The sequence below is a fragment of the Venustampulla echinocandica genome, assembly GCF_003357145.1.
Source record: "Venustampulla echinocandica strain BP 5553 chromosome Unknown scaffold_0, whole genome shotgun sequence".
Lineage (NCBI taxonomy): Eukaryota > Fungi > Ascomycota > Leotiomycetes > Helotiales > Pleuroascaceae > Venustampulla > Venustampulla echinocandica.
In genome coordinates, this window is record NW_022474205.1 from 3,429,003 (window position 1) to 3,442,418 (window position 13,416).

General features: G+C 48.3%; 4 protein-coding genes across 4 annotated transcripts; 2 read left to right on the forward strand and 2 right to left on the reverse strand.

Moving 5' to 3' along the window:
* Positions 1-646: 646 nt before the first annotated feature.
* BP5553_01067 (uncharacterized protein) lies at positions 647-1,676 on the forward strand (the record flags this gene model as incomplete). The annotated part of the gene is made up of 2 exons (XM_032009690.1): positions 647-1,132; positions 1,185-1,676. 2 exons carry the CDS (start codon positions 647-649, stop codon positions 1,674-1,676), a joined length of 978 nt encoding a protein of 325 aa, XP_031873744.1.
* A 165-nt stretch (positions 1,677-1,841) lies between these two features.
* On the reverse strand, positions 1,842-2,472 carry BP5553_01068 (putative altered inheritance of mitochondria protein 13, mitochondrial; the record flags this gene model as incomplete). Its single annotated transcript, XM_032009691.1, has 3 exons — positions 1,842-2,240; positions 2,302-2,359; positions 2,417-2,472. 3 exons carry the CDS (start codon positions 2,470-2,472, stop codon positions 1,842-1,844), a joined length of 513 nt encoding a protein of 170 aa, XP_031873745.1.
* Positions 2,473-4,568: 2,096 nt separating this feature from the next.
* On the reverse strand, positions 4,569-5,336 carry BP5553_01069 (Uncharacterized protein; the record flags this gene model as incomplete). The annotated part of the gene is made up of 1 exon (XM_032009692.1): positions 4,569-5,336. The coding sequence occupies one exon, from the start codon at positions 5,334-5,336 to the stop codon at positions 4,569-4,571; it is 768 nt and encodes a 255-aa protein (XP_031873746.1).
* A 5,980-nt stretch (positions 5,337-11,316) lies between these two features.
* Positions 11,317-13,134, forward strand: BP5553_01070 (Ferredoxin reductase-like, C-terminal NADP-linked; the record flags this gene model as incomplete). Its single annotated transcript, XM_032009693.1, has 1 exon — positions 11,317-13,134. One exon carries the CDS (start codon positions 11,317-11,319, stop codon positions 13,132-13,134), a length of 1,818 nt encoding a protein of 605 aa, XP_031873747.1.
* Between the last annotated feature and the right edge of the window lie 282 nt (positions 13,135-13,416).

A 13,416-nucleotide genomic window follows, 5' to 3' on the forward strand; every position in this document is an offset into this window, starting at 1 on the left:
CAACTCCTCGTCAGAGGGTCGTTTCTTCGTCTTCGCGTAGAACACTTTGACCATCAGCTATGGTCATGAGGCGGAGGCCATAGCTGGTGGAGTTGAGTATTCACAAATCCAACTGGTTCCTACTTATGACATTCAAGGTCTCAATGGCAGATATCGAGGGCATTAATGGACGGACGTTAGTTTCGGACTTCAATGTGATGATACTTGCAGCTTGCACAAATAGAACAATTCAAAAATTGCGATATTGAATCGTGAGTACCCGTGTGATAATGATATAGGATGGGAATAATCCATAATGAGGACCGAATAAATCGGGTTTAGTAGGGATAGTCCAGTGTCTGGCTGAGGCAGCCTTCTTCTATATCATGGCAGCCTTCGAAAAGCAGCTGGCTTTGGGCCAAGACAATCAGCTATAAACATCACATGCGCGGAGGATTGCGATGTAGCTGCGTAGTCTGATGAAAGTTGATGTTCGTGAATCCTGTTCATGTTCCCGTAGAGGTTCGAGGTTGGAGATATGAGAAAATGGATGGTGGAAGACGATACGAACTGGCCCCACAACACAAAATCGCTAGAAATACCAACTTCGCACTCGTCCGCTCTCCCTCGCCGTACTCCCAACGTCCTCCTGCATGATCACATAACCATGCCTTCAAATCCAAGCATAACAGCCCTTCCTCAGTCATTCATCTCCAAGAAGAAGAAAATCTTAGAGCAACTGGCTGTTCCGTCCGATGAATATGGTGATCTCTCTCCCAAGGGATCTATCGACGAAGGTATTCGAGATTTGATTGATGAGATCAACCGAATTGATGGCTGCGTGACCACCAGCAGTTGTGCTGGAAGGGTCAGTGTATTTTTAGAGGGTAGCCGGACTGTTTCAAATACAGAGCAGGATGGACTTTTGGATGCTAGCAGAATAGAAGCCTCCTCGAAATCAGCTGGTGTTGGTGGGAAAGGCGGCGGCGGAAGATGGCTTTTCGTCTCACACGACCCCGTTGATATCCAGAGTCTTACGCCCCAGTGGTCAGAAATGCTTGGGATGCATCGAGAGCAAACCGGGGCTGTTGATTCACTATTACAAGGCAACTCCCATGATGCTAGGTTTATACACTTCAAGTTCGAGCCCATGGTGTGGCTATGGTCCCTCGTAGTCAATTGAATAGCAGCTAACTGTGTATTAGATTCTTCATGTCTTAACGGCCTCCCTCGAACAAGCCCAGCATGTGCTAGCTGCTGCATTGCAAGCAGGCTTCAGAGAGAGCGGCGCTCTTAATTTGACATCCTCTACAGAGTCCCCTACGCCGATGGTTGGCATCCGTTCAATGGGCCTTGCCTTGGAATCTTTGATCGGATTTGAATCCGGTGGTCAGGGGATCTGTATCGTACCTGAGTGGCAACTTAAAGCCCTTCTTGAGATTTCCAACGACCGCTTTGTAGAGAACACAAAGAGAACGGAGAGATTTCGGTCATTACTGAAAGAAACTGGGAGTGTCAAGCAAGAGACGAGGAGAAAGGGCAAGGATGGTGACGAATGGGAAGACCCTCAGGCGAGGAGAGAAAGGAAACGCGCAGAGGGACTGAAGATAAGTGAAGCGGCAAAGCAGACCGGGAGTCTCGATACTACCTCTCAGACGCCTAAGCATGTGTTGAATAGGAATGACCGCCCACAATAAGACCATTCTCTCCCATATCACTTATCCTATATTTAGGTGAATTTCAAGGTAAGCCTGGATTCATCACGCTGAATCAAAAAGGATCCTCGCGAAATCTTGCTTCGTAATGCCCTGGTCTGTACTCCGTATTACACGTATTTTACAGTTCCCACGTCTCCGGGGGTTTTATCGAACGACCTTTTCCACCCACACCTCCTCTAACCGGCGGACCTCGTCCTTAAACGTCTGAACTTCCTTCCAGCAATCTAGCGGCCGTCTATCATTCTCTCGTAAGCACTTCACCACGTCGCTCTTGGCTTTTTCCACACTCTCGTCCACATCCGCCAACTTCCTGCGCTGCTCCAGCTTCTTCTTCAGTTCCTTCACATCATTTTGCACGCTTTCCCTTCCCAGATCCCTTAGCGTATCGCCTGCACTCTTGCCCTTCTCTGGCTCTTGTTGTGCTGAGATTTTCGCCTGGAGCTCTTCAAAGTCTTTTCCAGCGCGTTCTTGAAGTTTTTTCAGCTCGCTTTCAACACGGGACTGGATATGCAGTTCAAGGGTTTTGGCGCGGGTGGAGTCGGTCTGGATAGGATTCAATCACATCAGCGGAGGTCTATGCGAAGGCAGGCAGGGGAAGACATACTTCAGGGCTTGACTGTAATGAGTTCATCAACTCTGGTGAGAACCGGACGGGCGTATCGCTGCGAAGGGTCGTCAGGCTATTGGGCGGCCCAGGCGGTCAAGTGAGAACAACTAACCTTTTCCATACTTGCTGTGCAGGCGCATCAACGGGTTTCGAGGAGCCGGAACCCATTTTAAGAGGCTACAGAGCTTCAATGGCTGGTTGCGTCTGGTGCTCAATAGATAAATTGAGGTTCGGCTTGCCCGTGGCCGGTCCGACGGACTCTGCCGAGGGCTCCACGTGACACCATCGGAACGACGTCACGCTCTCAAGAGTCCACCAGCCACATCCAAAACAACAGATGTTCAAACGCCACTCCTATCATGAAGAACATGAAGTATATAAATAGGACCGGTGCCAGGTTTCTATTCAGAAAGTAAATAGAGCTGTTTTACTAGATGAGGGTATTATTATTTGCTTCTCGACTACAACTGCCCTAGTCTCCTAAATCCTCCGCATTTTTCATTCTTTATAAAGTGACTCGATCGAGTACATAGGTACTTCTCAGAGTTGAAGATCCGATTGCTGATATACTTTCTTGCTTCTGCCCCACCTCGAGGATTCTATTAGCCTGGAGTGTTGATTGTCCGAATAACTACCTCTTGCTAAATAACAAGCACTAGCACGCATGGTGAAGTTCCATCCTACCTAGGTACATAACGTACGAGTATAATCGCGTGGCAAATGCACAATAATAGAGCGCTTATTCTTTATCGTGCTACTTACTATTTTTAGAATGTCAGCACTTAATTATACTATGTTGCCTTGAAGGCTTTCTAAGATTAGGCATGATCATACCCGCCTTGGTATCAGATTGAGATTGAGGGGCAACGCGAATGATTTCTTTAGCTTGCCTTTGGCTAATAGTGTGCTCAATAGCCAAGGCCTACAAGCTCGTATTTCCTATTGTGCCGGTTTTCGAGCTGCAGCACATCGGAGTAATACTTACCGTCTGTACGTCAACTATGGAAATAGGGGAAATATATAATGGGCGAGGAACAGGTTTGTGTCGTTACGGCGCTATCATTTCAGAATAGGTCAACTTCATTTATCTTGCTTGCTTTAGGTATATATTACGCAGCCCACTATACTCGAACGACTAAGGGTTGTTCGAATTTACGAAAGCTTCCAAAGCCTCGATTGCAGAATCATGAAGCTTTTAAGTTTGCTGGCGCTTATTCCCATAGGGCTGAGTAGTGTTGCCGCTCTCCCTAAATCCAGCCCCAGTAAGTGATCAGGATATATTAATATGAAAGTGCAACTTCAGAATTGCTTACGTCGTCTCATAGCCTCCCCGTCGGATCCGACTACCACAACCCACTGTGAATATCTCAAAATATACTGCGACTGTGGTGATCATCACATGCATTGGGATGAGAAGAAGGGGGGATGTGCATGTCCGACTTGTGAAGCTCCTGATCCAAGCCCAACCATCACACTCGGTTGCGAGAGTCTGCTTATTTACTGCGACGAAGGAGATCATGTCATGCACTGGAACCCAATCAGTGAACGGTGTGAATGTCCTGCTGCGACCAATGCGCCGCAAGTATAGTGTCCCACACCTAGGATCAACGGTTGTCACCGGCTGGTGGATTACCGTCTTGCATAACGTGGCTGTTCACATGGGACTGAGAGCGTCATCCTGAGCATAGCCTGGCCATTTCCCGAATTTACTGTGAAAATTGTACAAGGTCTCCCAGGTTGTCTAGGTTATGGGGTAATGGGTTTAACTCTCACTGAGTAGCTAGCCAGGCAGGGGTGGAATATCTGTACGCAATTCTTGGAGTGACCTGCAGCATTTGATTGTGAAATTAAAAAAGTTGACAAGAAAAAGCAATAAATTGTCCAAAACCCTATATGTCATTTAGGAAGGTGAAGTGTATACCGCCGAGTCAAGAGCTACAATTGATAAACAGCTTGTAGGTAATGTATATGGAGAGAAAGATAAGGGAAGTCAGGGCTTCTTATTGTTCACTGGGACAGTTAAGCCCGCTATAGGATGCGACAAATGGCGGGGCTAGAAAGAATCATGCCAAAGGAATGTATGTGTTTAATAGCCATCTATTTCTGCGACTAAGATAAGTCTTCGTCAGCCCTGACTGAGCCTTTGGTTTTCTTTAATGTTATAAATACACTAAATAGGGAGAAAGTAGCCTTCTGAAACAGATAACCCATTCTTGAATGCCACACATTTAACCCTACATATCTAATAACCACATCACCAGACTTTACCCTCTTCCCCCCGTGCTGGGTGGCGGAATTACGGTTCCTGGCTTGAACTTATCCACCTCATTCACCCCGCTCGACCCACGAACCGTATACTCCCTCGCCAACCCCTTCAAATGCAAATTCCCCAACTCTTTATCTTCAAAATGGAATGGACCAATATCCACCGATTTGCCTTGATCCCAGTTATACCTGTCAAAAATATGGACACGATACTTCAGCGATCCACCATCCTTAGTTTTTGTCACAACCCCTGTAACACTGTACGAAAAGCTGCCAATAGCAAAATACCAATCCCAGCTCATAGCCTTCGTAGCAGTAAAGACCTCCCAAGAGCTCGAGAATGCCTTTTCCCCAGTGGCACCCGAAATACTATTATACGTCGCTGTAGCCTCATTCTGCGCCATGGCCTTGACGGAATCTCGAAACTTCGGCAAGCCCTTCATCATGGATTGCGGAGTGACATTCAGTTCGTCACCAGAGTTTCCAAGGTAGTGCCGCATGCCACGCTCAGCATTAACAAGGTTGAGTTCGCCGGCGGTGACGGCAATGGTATAGAATTTAGCTTTGTCGAGGCGGTCGCCTATGCCAGGGCTTTGGGATTTATAGGGACCGATGCCATCACCACCAGCGGGTTTCTTCGGATCCGCAGGCGCAGGAGGGATGGAAGGAGCACGGGGCAAAGGATTGGCGCCCGCGGAAGGGATCTGGGAGACGAGAAATGTGGTGGCGAGGAGAAGGAGGGATGAGAGACTTTTGGTAGTATGCATTTTTGAGGTTGTTATAATTCAGTAGTTGGTTTCTAATTGATAACTCGGAGGTGATATCTAGAGCGGGAGAGAACTAGATATATATAAGTGAAGATGGGCATCAACTAGAACGTAATAGTTGGGTGAATTATCAACATCAATTCCTCCGGCTTACGGGGCCAAAACCAGAAGTTTGTACTTGTCAAAGTCAAAGTAAGGTTATTAAACTTCAGCTTGAAGATCCTTTGCTCAGGGTTGAGTCTTGGAACAACTATTCTTATCGGTGCGTCACAGATTCACAGCCTCACAGTTACCTAAAACCGCCAGTTTGTGTGGGAAACCGCCTCTTGTCCCCGCAACCAGGGAAAGGCTAGCTAGGTGGCGCAGGGGTAACTTGCGGCGAGAGGGTGAACTTGGTGAAGAGATGGACAGGATGATGATGGAGGATCTGCGTAGCGGAGGTCGTAGGAAGCGCATAACGGCTTGGCGACTTGGCGACGTTCAGCTGGCCATACTCTTTTACGTAGATTGGTTTTCCTAACATTTGGGTGAGTATTTAGGGATGGGAAAGGGGTGAGTGGCGTTGTGTGATAGGATAACAGTCGGGAATCATTGCCCTACGAAACCTTTACAACTGTCTATTCAACGGTGGACAAGGCAAAGTCACCGATACTATTAATAATAAAAGTATTCGAGTAATCGATCATCCACCTCCCTTCCCGACCATTACCCGCAACTCGAGCTGTCCAGTACCCCCCCCCCTATCTATAACAACAATATTATCTCATCTCCGTAAGGTATGTTCGCAGCGACATTGCTGCATAAGGCTGATCCCGATGTAATTGTAATATGTAGGTCATGATACCCATTCAGCAAAAACCTCGATCCTCTAGGCTATTTCCGGACAACATGTGGAAGCGTCATAAGACCCGAGGCAGATGGGGACGTTCTCTAACAATGTAATCTTTTGTTTTGCTTTATAGGGGCATACAGGTACCGATTTTAGTAGGGTTTACACCATAATGCGTTCGCCTTGCCCCTCTTAGCTCCCCTGAAACGTACGCGCTTGTCTTTATATCACTTTACTCAGACTTTAGTCCACCTGAATCCACTTTTTAGTACCTCACCGCTATGGTGAAGGCTCTGCCCAATGCCAAGACGGTCCCAGAATAAATAACCAATCCCTTGAGGTTACCGTAGCCTGCTAGATCTCTGATCGCCGGTAAGTGATCTGGTTGCTATCAATAGGTTATTTCTCGAGCGTTTCATGTGAAATGTTAACTTACAACCAGGTGATCACAACAGAACCCATCCAAGCCTGGCCCCCAGATCCCCAACCTTTCCCTTCCATAGAGTAACTACACAAGGAGTCATATGACTAACGAAACCGCCACTAATGGCGCCAGAGAATCCGCCAAGAACGATGACGCTCGCGTTACGAGGATGTAAGTCGAGAGGGAGCCAGAAGCAAAGAATGGAGAGTCCGAACAGCACCCCTACGGCCTACGTTCATCATGACGTTCAACTAGCCCGTTTTATCGGAAAGGTATTCTGGGAGGATTCGACCAAAGATAGAAACGACACTGCAAATCATTAACCCGGGGGATTTTTGAACTGGCGGAGAAATCCCACTTAGCTAACCCGACCGTATACGTGGCAAGGTTTTCAGGCATAGCTTTATCAACAACTATCAAGGGGAGAGAATCAAGCGGAGCAAATAAACTCCACCTACCTAATAATTAGCTCGGGCCTCAGAGGACGTAGGAAAGCACCTACATGATAACGAACGTGCCCAAGGAAGAAGATCCACGTGAGGCTTTTCTAAGCCGCGAACAACGATCGACAGCTTTGTCTGCAAGGGTTTAAAGTACTTTCCAACCTACCTATCTAATTGTTACTATCTTCGGATAGCTATCGATCATTTGTATTTCGTTGAGCGACGAAGTCCTTCGCTGGCGTAAGTTATAACCTATAAGCTATGGATCAATAGCAACAGTACTAAGAATAATAGCATTAACTGATACATAGGACAACTCGATATTCCAACTTTAGTGCGTATCTCAGATTTCTAGGAGTTGGAATTTCACCTTAACATACAAATGTAAATTAGTTCGTTGATAGGAAGTTTATTTCAATATGATGACTAACCCGTACGTTAAGGGACCGAAGGACCTAATCTTCGCATATGCCTGAAGTTTGACGTTCTCGTAAATTGGCTGATACGTTAACTTTACCTAGGTAGAAAAGGCAGATATGTTCAAATTTGGGCGCCCTCATTCCGTAGGCATACGACTGAGGATTTTAGACCACCTTGAGACGATCAAGTAACGGAGCATTACAACCTATGTAATGTAACCCATGCAATTAACGAGCGAGTAGCGACGGCTTCAAAGTTGAAATTGATACAATTGTTTATATTTGTTATGAAAATGAGTGGGGAATTGCTCTGTAAACCCGTTTTCCTTGATAGCAACCAGCCTGCAAGTAATGCCTAGCTTAGATGACTGTGCTTTTGATACACCATATCTGGCGTGCTGTCTCCTTGAGACGCCCAAGGACATTAAGTATTCCATTACTAGTGGGTTGATCGTCCTCTGACTCGTTGTTAGCTCTGAATAGTAGAGTTTTAACAACTGCTCGCGCTTGCCCGCAGTATTGAAGTTAGAGCCTGCTATTTCTCCGCCATTTTTTCTTGATAATATCCACGAGTTCACCACTCAGCGGACACCAGGACCGCTAGCAAAGTAGTCAACTGCCGATAACAATAAGAAGCGCTCAGACACACCAATTACATCAACATCTTAGTATGACGCTCTCGATTTTCGGGTACCTTGGACCATGAATCTTTGTCTGAAGTTAGCGTAATCTCATCGTCCATATTCCTTGGAAGTGAGCACCCAATTACAGCTGGCCATGCATCCTCAAGACTGTTAGGTCTAGGATCAATACTATGAGCCTCACATGCTATGCTATGGAGATGAATAGCCAGGTGCCATAGTCAACGACGTGTTTCAATTAACACCTGAGTCATTCAAGCTGAAAGCGGCGGGGAATAATATTTCAAAAAGCAAAAGGCTATTCCAATCGACAGTTCCTACCATCTGACCGTGGGCTTCCTCGGCCAGGGGATAGTCCTGCTGTTCTGCATCATGACTCGCAAAGCAATCAGCCATCTCCGTTTCAAAACTAGGATTGTGAATAAGCCGCGCTACTGGGTCGACTCGCGATCGGAATGTGGCGCACAACCACTCCGCTTCATGGCGATCTAGTAAATAGTCATCCATCTCAAAATTAGGATCGATTTGGGCGAATAGAAGTAGTGACATGATAGGTGAGTCTGGCCTGACTTCATTATGGTCGGATACCTCCGGAACGATAAGGTATTGGATGTGTCAACTTTGACTACTTATGTTGCGGGAAAGCTATGTTTGGCTTTCGTATGTTGTGTGCCTTCCCTCGTCGACCGGTTCAACGTAGTGGGACATGGTATTATAGAGCTCTATCGACACGGACGAGGTTTCAGGGCTGGCTGAGACTCTTATCGGACGTGTGGTGGTCTGCTGTCTGCTTGTGCTCGGTTCTCTTGGGGGCTTGTGCCTGTTGATTCCCGATCGAATGGCACCGCAGCCGCGAGCCTGGCTACATACCACCCGCTCCAGCTCGCCCAGCCTTCTGATGGCGCTCCCGTGGCCAGAAATATCATTTGGCGCGTCTAGGAGGCTGCTACCCGGTCTTTGGCATCCTGCGAGGGCGCCGAAAATGGGAGAGTGCTGGCAGTCGAAGGAGGCTGCGACGGCGGAGGAGGGCCTTCGTATTTGCTGACTTGATTGCATCGCAGGCGATTGTTACATCGTGGGCGCTCTGGGGTACATACTAGGCAAGAATTGCGCGATCGCTTGTGCAGGATGGGAAGTCTAATAATACGGAGTAAAGGGGGCAGAGATGGAAGATAGCTCGCCAAAGGGCCAAGTTTGCTCCGCCGCCATAATGATGAAGGGAGCATGATTTGGTTGAAAATGACCTGACGATCATATCATATCATACCATACCTACCTAGGTAGGTAGGTAGTATGGTGAGGGGTTGTTCGTTCAGTAACAGCAGGAGAGGAAATTAGAACGGTACAGTACTGTTACAGTACTTCGTGCTTACTTAGGAGTGAAGTATTAATGTCGTGCAGTACTTCAAAGTCGCATGGGTACAACGTCGGTGTTTGTAGATCCCAGGCCCTTTAATAGAGTACCAGCTTTGGGCGGGGTGGTGGTGGTTTTCACCCGCAAGTATCCGTTTATTATCAGACGGAGCATGGCCCAGCATGCACCAAGGCAATAGCAATAGCAATAATAGCAATAGCAATAGCAGTATAACAAGAGGTGGGACACTGGCCACACGTAATAAACAGCCTCCCCTGAGTGACGAGTCCTCGGCGCCACTCCGAGAGCCAGCTGAGCACGGTAGAAATCCCCTGATGCTGCGTCGACGACGGCCTATCAAACGGCCACTGCGATCCTGGCTGATCAGGTTGTTTCGAAACAGGAACCACCCGTCGGAGATACCGTCCCCTATCGTTGTTTATATGAACCATGCTACAGTAGCCACTCGGTAGCTTCAACGATGTGCTACCAGCATCATGGACTGCGCCGGTGATTCTCCCATGAAAGCAGAGCCAACCGCTTTGTTGCCCCTGAAGCCTGCCCATGGCTTCCCCTGCCAACCCGTCGTAAAATCTCTCCCGGTGAAATCCTGACGGTCCTGCTCAGCTCCCCCTCACAACGTGTCGCTGATCATGAACTGAAGTCGCTGGGCGAACGGGCTTTCCAAGGGGTGGCTCGATAGGCTGCGATAGCGTTCTGGCATTCCGGCTCGCCCCACAGCTGGGCAGAATCGCAGATGCAGGCTCCCAGGGACGGGCATGGGCTGGACGGCCGTTATTGCGCCGCTGCTGCTTGCTCCAGTCTGTCCCCCAGGAACGGCGAACGGCGCTATCATGTGTGCTTGTCCCACCTCGCTGGTGATGTTTATAAACAGAAATCCTTTCTTTCCTGTATCCACTTCCTGTGTGACTTGGCTCGCTCCTTTGCCTCTTGGTTTTTGCTGCTTCTTCTTTATGTTTTTCTTGTTGGAATCACCATCGATTGCCTAACGTTCAAAGCACCTGGCTGTTAGCTGCCGGATAGCTTGCAATCAGTGTATATATATAAACTCATATTTTGTTTCTTCACCGGCACACACCGCCATATGTGTTTGGGAATTGGAAAGGGGTTATTCGCTTTCGGACAAAACCTCTCATTGTGTTGACCGCCCCCATCCTCATTGCTCGGCGGATTCGAGTCCTACGATCATTTATCGCGTGTCTGCTAGTTGCGCATTCTACAAATCCCACGGCGCCATATCAAGGATATACGGGACCGCGTAGGATTTCATTTGGCTCACTACGCAGTACACGAGGAACCATTCCGGCTTCCGGACACACGTTCCCTCCCTCGAAGGCGGCGGGCTCGCGCCAAAATAAAAGACATATACGAGACATTCACCTCTGTCGCCACACCCCAGCCCACATTCTTCAAACAGCCTCCTCCATCAAGCAGGAAGTCCAGGCAACTCATTCATTTAAATTCAACTTAAGGCGAACAAGGCCCCGGCGGCCACCTGTTCGTTGCGACGTTTCTGATTCACCGTCCGGCAGCTCCTTTGATTAGAACAAGGCATTCATCCCTGGGACAATGACTGTTACCGAATAGGTCGGCCGTCCATCGTCTGTTCCTCGCTAAGGAACAATAGAATAACAAAGGCAAGGAATGTTATTGTTAATGATCATTTATTGACTTCGCGGGGTGTTATTCTGGTCCTCCTGAAAAATTTACCCGCTTGATACTTGTCGACTTCGTACGGCTACCCTACCGTACACTCTCACAAAATCATACCCTACATCAACACACATACACGGCGCATCTCGGAGCCTTGGGTGCGCATAGCATACACCAAAACGAGCCTTCAGGCGCAATGGCGTCCCCTACGCTTTCATCTGGCGCCACGCCGTCGAAAAAAATCGCTCCCGATACCTCAGTCGCTCCCTTCGCAACAGACCTAAACGGCGTGAACCAGCCCTTGGACCTTATCTTCAAGAAAGCTCTGTGGTGGGGTTTTGGCGTGTTGGCCTTGCTCATCTTGGCCATACGGCTTGCGCAAAGGGCCCACGCACATTGGCGACACCTTTCCACGATGGGTTCGTCCAAGTCGGACCAGAGATACTGGGCCATTAACCGGTATCAAGCTTGGTGGAGATTCAAGAAACACATGTTATATGCACCACTAGGGAAAGTCCGCCATAACAGAGAGTTCAAACTCTCCACGGCTGCCAATATGGGAACGATTCCCTCAAGATTCCACACAATCCTTCTTGCCATGTTCATATTGACAAACTTTTCCTTCTGTGTTTCTTTGGACTACGGCCATTCGAATCGCTGGGCCATCATCGCAGAACTTCGGGGGAGAACTGGCGTCCTAGCATTGATTAACATGGTTGCTATGATTATCTTCGCTGGTCGCAACAACCCCCTGATCACACTGCTGCAAATCAGCTTCGACACATACAACCTCATGCATCGCTGGATCGGCAGGATAGTTATCTTGGAGGCCATTATTCATACAATCTGCTGGGCTGTTGTAAAGCATGCTGCTACGGGTTGGTCAGGAGTATGGGAGATGATCCGAACCGACTCGTTCATCGGCTGGGGGACAGTATCCACTACCTCGATGGTATTGATTTTCATCACTTCCTTATCCGCAGTCCGGCACGCCTTCTACGAGACATTCCTCGATGTCCACATCATACTGGCATTATTTGCCATCGTGGGTGTCTGGATTCACTGCAAGATAGACAATCTTCCTCAATTGCCAATCATTCAGACTGTTTTCATTTTGTGGGTTCTAGAGCGTGTTGCACGGATGCTCCGGCTGGCCTGGTTTAACTGGGCTCGCAATAAAGGATGGACAACAGCGACCGTCCAGCCCATGCCTGGAGAGGCTTGCAGGGTTACGCTGCATCTTCCGAAGCATGCTAGTATTAAGCCTGGAAGCCACGCCTACCTTCGGTTCCTCAGCGTCAATGTATGGGAATCACACCCCTTTTCCGTCGCCTGGGTTGACCACATACCCGTGGAACCAAACCTACCAACCACCGAGAAGCCAGCCACATCTCGACTACAACAGCAGGAAACTAAAACCGAAGTCTCCTTCGTCATCCAGGCGCAAACAGGGATGACAAGAAAGCTGCATGACAAAGCCGCGAAATGTGGTAGCGAAGGCTTGACCATCAGGGCTGCCTTTGAAGGCCCATATGCAGGACACCACTCCCTAGATTCCTATGGACATGTGGTTCTCTATGCTGGGGCCACTGGCATCACCCACCAACTTTCCTACGTACAGCATCTCATCAAGGGCTTCAATGAAGGCTCCATCGCCACGAAGAAAATCACTCTGATCTGGATCATTCGCGAAGCCGAGCATCTAGAATGGGTCCGGCCATGGATGGATGTCATACTTAAGATGCCCCGACGCAGGGAGATCCTAACGATCAAGCTCTTCGTCACACGACCGAAGCAGCCAAAGGAGATCCAGTCGGCCAGCGCAACCGTCCAGATGTTCCCAGGGAGGCCGAACGTGAAGGCCATCATACAAAGCGAGGTCGAGACCCAAGTCGGGGCAATGTGTGTGACGGTATGCGGACCAGGAGCATTGGCGGACAGCGTTAGATCGGCAGTGCGAGAAGTTCAAGATCAAGGCGTGGTGGATTTTATCGAGGAGAGCTTCACGTGGTAATTACGACTCGAGGAGGGTATTCTCAAGTCCGATAATGGGATGATATTAGGAGTTCTTGTACGATTCCCCAAGGCGTTAAACAAACATTTTTTCCGGCACTTTTGTATAAAGTAGCATCACATCGTATCCTACACAAGGTACGAAGCATAAGCATAGACATAGCATAGCGTGGAGCATCTGAATGGGGGAGCGGGAGAGTCTTACCAAATGCAATGTAGAATAAAACAAGTTTATATCATGTTTACGTAGCACTTTGATAGCCTTATGTGACACCTATATTCA